Source organism: Rhamphochromis sp. 'chilingali' (genome assembly GCF_963969265.1).
Source record: "Rhamphochromis sp. 'chilingali' genome assembly, chromosome: 12".
Taxonomy (NCBI): Eukaryota; Metazoa; Chordata; class Actinopteri; order Cichliformes; family Cichlidae; genus Rhamphochromis; species Rhamphochromis sp. 'chilingali'.
Genome location: NC_137939.1, coordinates 35,421,523 through 35,429,202, shown reverse-complemented (window position 1 = coordinate 35,429,202; position 7,680 = coordinate 35,421,523). Strand labels below are relative to the sequence as shown.

Here is a 7,680-nt window from a genome sequence, read left to right as displayed (position 1 = left end):
TTCCCACAGAGGACTGTAGCAGAAAGCCTGGGTTAGCAAAGAAAGCACCGTTATGTTTGAGGTTTTATTAAACTAGCTAACGCAAAGAAAGCCTGGATATACTGAACTTACTTCGCACTACACCCCTCAGGGCCACAGATCTCCAGGAAGATTTGAAAAATTCAGTGAATACAAAAAAATAGACCATTTGAAGGTAATTATGAGGAGTTTAATGAAGAATTGCTGGTCTTATCTAGTGTTGTGTACACTGATTCTCATGACTGTACTTCTGCTTTTTATTACATTCCCTTCTGAATGACAGTAAAGCATTTTAAGGGGTCAGCATTTTGTTTAAGAGATACTGGATTTGTTGTGTGCTTATTTATGTAGATTTTGCATGTCTGTGTGCACCTGTTTAAAAGTATGTAACATTTCCTGTCGCTGGCTGAAGTGTCTGAAAAGCAGCTGCAGGGCTGCAGACACCAGAGGAGCGTAGTCATGCATTGTGAGGTGGATCAACACCCGCAGGAACATGCGACCACCTTCATCGTCCACCTCCAGGATACTGTTCCCTTTTCTGCGCACAAACACACAAAGTACTTAAGATGTGTGTATGTTGTATTAATAAAACCTGTGCATGAATGCATGTCCAGCGATACATACCCAACTCCAAACATGGCCTCTGCCTGCTCTCCAATGAACTGCAGGTTGATGGTGGCTGAGTAGGGACAAAAAGGCAGATGTTAATAAACAACAGAACTGAAATTAATTATTCATGGTTTCACACCAAGTTGCTCATACGGTTCACTCTAAATGTTACCCATTACTGTGCAAAAGTCTTGAGCCAACCCTCATTTCTTGATGCTCTGCTAGGAAGATGGACAACATGTGCAAGCATAGATAGAAATACAAACAGTATGGATCATTCTAATAAGCTTGAAAGTCAATATTTAATATGACTAGATTTATTCTTCAACACAACCTGAACTCACAAATTCCTTTAATTATTCTTTAGCAATAATTTCCAGTTTTCTTGAACAGTCCAAACCTCCTCTTTGGATTGGTTAGCTTGTTCTGTTCTCTTTCATGATCCCACACTGCTTCACAATGTGGAAATCTTTCAATCTAAGTTCTGTTTATCTGGACGCTGAATGAACAATGGGCTGTGAGTCATTAATATGCAAATTGTCTTGACCATTGATCAAAGACCACTGATTGATGGTCATGAGTACCAGAGAGTTGGGGAATGGCTGCAATCACAGCATTGTAAGATGGTGAAAGATGTCCCCTTTAGTCCCCTCCTCGATTCAGAGATGCTTTCCCATTTACGTGAAAAGTGTCCTTTCAGTGGTGCTAGTTTCAGTCATGTGCAAATGTACTGTTTATAAGGTTGGAAACCTGCAGTCAGCTGAGACTAAAGGAAATCACCTGGATGAGTAACGAAACGTTTCACCCACTGAAAACGCTACGTCCAGATGAACACAAACCTTTTGGGATTTACTTACCTGGATGAGCATGCATCAAGACATTCCAATCTAAGTCGTGCACCAACTATTAAGAAATAGGGTTAAAGACTTTTGCGCAGTAATTTGTGTTATAATAATAAAATGACATGTCAACTGGTGAAGAAATGTGGCATGTGCTCTCTGTAGGTTCTTCTTTGCCTCTAATATGAGCTTATCTATGCACTACCTGTCATGTCCATGTTAACCGGCACATCTGAGGCATAGGGAGACAAGTAACACAAGCACCTTAAGAAAAACTGCAGGGTGGATCAGGTAGACAACACGCAAAAGTTTTTCTAAAATCCGTGTAAATTTATCCCATCTCATTAAAGTTTTGTTAAATATTCAATTATTAGATTTATCATATTTTAATGGGACCTGTCATACCTCTTTCATATACACATTTTTATTTCTGGATCCTAGCAGAACAACCTCACAGTTTATGTCATTACCTGGACCCAGCATTTTGAGTTTCTTGTGTTCTAGTAATATTTTGGATTATGTTTTATGTTCAGGTTCATTTATAGTCTTAGTTGTGAGTTTCTTTTATTCCGTGTTTAGATTCTCGATTATTAGATTCCCTCTTGTGTCTTTGCCCTCTGTGTCTCTCGCGGTGCGTCTGTGTGTATATATGTTGTGAGCCCTCGCGTCTTGTTTCCTTCCTTGTGTTCCACTCTGTGTTTCTCCAGCCCCTCGTGTCTCCTCTCTGTCCCCCCCGCTCGTCTGCCTTTCCTTGACTCCTCTGTCAAACACGTCTCAGTCTTGTGTTTCTCCATTTACTGTTTTACTGTGAAGGTCTCGTGTTTCCATGTTCGGTGTGTCCTGTTTTGCTTCCCCTGTGGCGTCATGTTAATTTGTGTCAGCTGCGTTCCCTGAGTGTTCTCACTTTCCTCGTTATCTTTCTGTGTATATCAGCGTCTCCCTCGTACCAAGCTGTGTGTTCTGATCCTAATTTAGTTTTCTCTATTGACTTGTTTCAGCAAAAAAGCTGGATTTTGTGTTAAAGTCCTGTCTAAGAGTCTGCGTCTGGGTCCAATCCTGCCTGCCACACACAGTTCATGACAGTTTAAAACTAATAAAAATCTATATTTATCTTATAGTTGGCCTTGGTGCAGCCCTGGCTGTACTACTATTAAGCAAACAAATATTTTGAGGTAGGAAAAAAGGAAAAACTGCAGCTTATGACTCACAGTGAACAGTAGTGCAAGTAATGACCTCATTACTTGAAGAGTTGTCCATGAAAAAATCCACCATTATAACAGTATATGGATTTCAGAAAATAAGGAAAAGCATAACAGGTCCCAGATTATTTGAATTGTGTTTTTAGGTATTTAGATATATATTGGAAACTAATTCTTCCCTCAGGGAAGTGCTACAGGTCCATCAGCACAAAGACTGACAAACTCAAGAATAATTTATTCCCAAAAACCATAACCACGCTGAACTCACACATGCACTGAAAACACAGGTCCACCCACCAATCCAAGCACTTCCCTCCATAAACAGAACACACATCATCACTGTGCAATACCTAATTTACGTGCAATAAACTACACTGTAAATATATTTCACTATTTGTATTCCTGACTTGCATATTTGTACATTGTATATTTTTTAATACTGTTCAAATGTATATAGTGCTGCAGAACTGTGCACTTTACCCCCTTTCTTGTCTTTTCCCACATGTATGCACATGCATGCATATAGAAGCAGAAGACAACTTTTTATATATAGTTTATGTATGTTAGAGTTAAAATGAATTGAATGAGTTTATTTCCACCAGCTGTGTTTCTACCTGCATGCTCCATATTAGTGGTAGCGTCAGCGTCAGCCATGGGATAAACGTCCACAAACTCCTTCTTAAATACAGACAGGAGGAAGGAGAGGCGATAGTCCAGACGGACATTCAGGATGAACTGATGAAAAGAAAAGTGGAATTCAATTACAATAACATAATTTTACATATAGGGTTTGAATGTCATTCTTATAACTTTTCTTACAAACTAAAGGCATTTTGTGAGCAGGCCCTTTTGCTAAACACTGGTTGGGCAATGTTGTCTAATCGATATCTAATAAATTTCCTTTTAAATATTGTACCGCATTGGATGGCTGTACCTAAAAACAAAAAAGTGGCCACTGAGTGTAAAATGTGTTAAAATTATTGTATATTACCTGTAATATCTCCAGTATCTTCAGCTTAGTATCCATCACTGTCAGGTCCATGTTGTCGAGACTATCTTTACTGGCTCTTTGTCCTTCAAGCACAAGCGCTGGCCCCATTCCTGCCCCTCTGGAAACTGCACCTCCGAATATGGACTGTTTCCTGTTGAGGACCATGGTCGACATCATCTGACCCATCCCGTGTATAGAGCGCTTCACGTTCTTGCCTTAACAGAGAGAAGAAAAAAAGCATGTCAGTGTAATTAACCCGACAATATTCGAAATAAAGTCAATAACAGTTATACATGGGCACAAAAAGACCTCTTGGAACGAGTCCAAGAATGTTGTTGCTGGACGGTCCAGCAATATAACCAGACATAAACAAGTAGAAAACAGCACAAAATGAAAGGTGAAAATAACTGAAAAGAATCAATAAACAATAAAGACAAATGAAAAAATGCTTGAAACAGAGAATGAGCTGAACTTGATAAACAAATCAGCCATGTTTGGTTAAAAAAAACTGGAAATACAGATCAAATGACCAGAATATACAAATGCAGATGAGAGAGAGAGAGAGAGCAAAAAAGATTTACTGCAATTCCCATAAATTCATAAATAAAAAGAAAAGACATTTTCTTCATAAGGGAAGGAACAATTGAGCTTTAGCGAGCTTTAACATTATAATAGATGAATAAGTTATCAAGGTATCAAAGATAAATGTTTGTTTTTGTTTGTTCCATTTGACTTTTAATGGACTTTCATTGGACTAAATAGAACAAGCGCATTCAGAGATCGGTGCGAACTTGACCTTGAACTGATTTTCACAACAATTAGAGTTTGGGCTCTTGTTAGTATCTACTGTCACACAAAATCTGAAGATGATATCTTAAAATTGTGGAATCTAAACTGCTCAAACAGGCATACAAAGAAACAGGGCCCATTACATTCTCCTAGTTCTTTTAAATAGAACTAATAAAAATAAGTAAGTAATTGAAGATAAAAACTAAAGTTAAACTTGGCAGGAAACCTGATGTTGTTAAACAAGTTGTTGTTAAACAATTGAATGTCTTAGCTTGTTATGGTATTTTAAGTCACCTGATGCATCATCATTGAATACGAGACCAGCGTGTCCTGGATTGAGTCTGCAGTCAATGATGCCCAGCAGGGTCCTTGTGAGTCTGAGCAACTCAAAAAAACTGTAGAAGCCAAAGTAGATCAAATGTCTGGCCAAACTCACCACCTGAAGGAAGAAGGGAAATGGAAGAAGTAATAACAGACAGTAGTAGTAGAACTTTTTAGTGAAGTTGTAAGACTAGGGAGTAGAACCAGACCTCATATGTGAGCTTGTTTTTCTCCTCGTCATGGAATGGCATGTCATCATTAAGGACGTTGTTAAGATACTCTTCCATGAAGGCCATAGTACTGGAAAACCGGTTCTTCTTGTTGTCCCTGCTGTCGTCCATGTTAGAGTCATAACTAATGATGAAAAAAGAGAAACACCACAATCTTTGTAATAATGTTTTGAGGAAAAAGATCTGTTGTGAAAAAAGCAAGGCCCAAGAATACTTACCGGAACGTAAGATGAAAAGTATTACATTGAATTGAAGGACCTATGCAGATTCAATCTCATGACAGTGTTGGAAAAGTGTCAGGAAAGTCTTTATGACAATACTCAACTTTAAATAAGTGGTTCATGATCCTGTCTAAAATATGTGTAGCCAAGAAAGAGGCACATATGTGGTATCCCTCTTTGTGTTGCACCTGCGGATTCCCTCTCACTTACTGTCAGGACGTTCCACAATCTTTTTGACAATTTGTGCCACGTAGTAAACCAGCTATTACTACTGGACACATTACCTGTACTGGGATAAAGATGACTGTCAAGACTTTTGGAGTTGTTCAATGAACCCACTAGACCATTTAGAAGACGCTTATAAAGAGTGTCCCCTCCTAGGTGTATTTCATTGAATTGGTGGTAAAGACTGACTTGTTTCTTCAGATAACAAATAAGAGGATCGTTTTCACCTTTTCTGAAAGCAAGGAATTTGTGACATTAGCATGTCAATACGCTGCAATGTGAAGGAGCCTACTCTTGTGTGGTGTGTCACCTCAGCAATGGAATGAAAGCTGGCTTTTGGATACACTACAGTTTGTCAGGTAGGAACTCTGGAACTGATGACCAAGACCATGGTTTACACAAAGTCTCCACCAAATGTTAAGAAGTGTGCTTACCTTGGGGTGCAAACAGACACAACGCCTGAACAGGGACTTGAACCCTGGACCCTCAGATTAAAAGTCTGATGCTCTACCGACTGAGCTATCCAGGCTCTGCCAGTTTCCTCAACGGTGACGCTAAAGCCTGAGCACAAGGGCTTCAAAAAGGTCCGTTTCAAATGGCGTCACAACTACTCTACTCAACACCTTTCAAAAGTGAAGTAGCATAATCATTATCAACCTTTCTGAAAACAAAGGGTCACAACCCTGGGGTCACTGTCTCTTACTTACTGTCAGCATGGATCATTTCCATAATCTATTTGACCATTTGTGCCACGTAGTAAACCAGCTGACTTGTGTCTTCAACCTAGCTCACTGGCCACGCTGTGCTCTCCAAGTTACAAAACGAAGATGCACGATGAAATGTCTGAAGCTCCCCCAACTGAGTTATCTCGGCCATGTCTAGGCCCAGTCTACAGGCCAAAAACCATATTTATGTGTAAACTACATGCCAGTGTTGGAACACTGTCGAAACGCCATTCAGATAATAAATAAGAGGATCGTTTTCACCTTTTCTGAAAGCAAGGAATTTGTGACATTAGCATGTCAATACGCTGCAATGTGAAGGAGCCTACTCTTGTGTGGTGTGTCACCTCAACAATGGAATGAAAGCTGGCTTTTGGATACACTACAATTTGCCAGATAGGAACTCTGGAACTGATGACCAAGACCATGGTTTACGCAAAGTCTCAACCAAATGTTAAGAGGCGTGCTTCCTTGGGGGTGCAAACAGACACAACGCCTGAACAGGGACTTGAACCCTGGACCCTCAGATTAAAAGTCTGATGCTCTACCGACTGAGCTATCCAGGCTCTGCCAGTTTCTTCAACGGTGACGCTAAAGCCTGAGCACAAGGGCTTCAAAAAGGTCCGTTTCAAATGGCGTCACAACTACTCTACTCAACACCTTTCAAAAGTGAAGTAGCATAATCATTATCAACCTTTCTGAAAACAAAGGGTCACAAAGGTTTCAAAGTAGGAGATGAAGCATCGCCAAATACGTATCCAAACAAACCTCCTTCCAAGCCAAAGACTAGAAAATATGGTGAAACGTATGTTTCCTTTGGCTTCACCTGAACAAGTGCCAAGGTAGGTCTCTGCAATAGAATCAGTTTTCCTTATGCAGGGAGTACGCTCTGGGCTCTCCAAATCACGGAGAAACAGTATCCCACATTTTTAATTTTTAAAACACTTCTTGTAATAACTAACTACTCCTGACATTTTGGAGATGTTAGCTATTCATACAGTAAAGTTACAGCGGAATACAAATAGTATCAGGCTGACCCTACGTAACTTGTTCCCCTGGTTCAATTCACAGACAAACAGTATGCCACAGTTGTTAATGCTTTTAAACCCATTTTGCATAGAGAGGCATTTTTGAAAAATGTAATAGCAATGTTGAATATTATTAAACAGGAAAAACAACAACATACCTCATACCGTGTACATTATAACATAATAGACCCATTTCTGTAATATACTCACATATCTATATTATTGCTAATATATATTGTAATATATCTATATCACTAAAGCACTTCTGGATGGATGCAAACTGCATTGCGTTGCCCTGTACCTGTGCATGTGCAATGACAATAAAGTTGAATTCTATTCTAATTCTATTCACTTCTAACTACACATAAAATAAGTACATCTTGACGCCTCTGCCTTTCCAAATGGAGAGACAGTAACTACGTGTGTGTATGCAAGCGTAAGTGTAAAAACTGAGGATAGTAAGATTAACAGTATTTTGTCATTGTAAA

General features: G+C 39.3%; 1 protein-coding gene across 3 annotated transcripts in view; it reads right to left on the bottom strand.

The window, feature by feature from the left end:
* The window catches only part of itpr3 (inositol 1,4,5-trisphosphate receptor, type 3), a 70,227-nt gene that overhangs the window by 27,483 nt on the left and 35,064 nt on the right, over positions 1-7,680 (bottom strand). For all 3 annotated transcript variants that reach the window (XM_080897856.1, XM_080897858.1, XM_080897857.1), the window contains 6 exons: positions 4,976-5,120; positions 4,740-4,884; positions 3,657-3,871; positions 3,280-3,400; positions 643-697; positions 391-556 (listed from right to left, as the gene is read on the bottom strand). In XM_080897856.1, the coding sequence (XP_080753982.1) occupies positions 391-556; positions 643-697; positions 3,280-3,400; positions 3,657-3,871; positions 4,740-4,884; positions 4,976-5,120 (847 nt within the window). The remainder of the gene's footprint in view (positions 1-390; positions 557-642; positions 698-3,279; positions 3,401-3,656; positions 3,872-4,739; positions 4,885-4,975; positions 5,121-7,680) is intronic.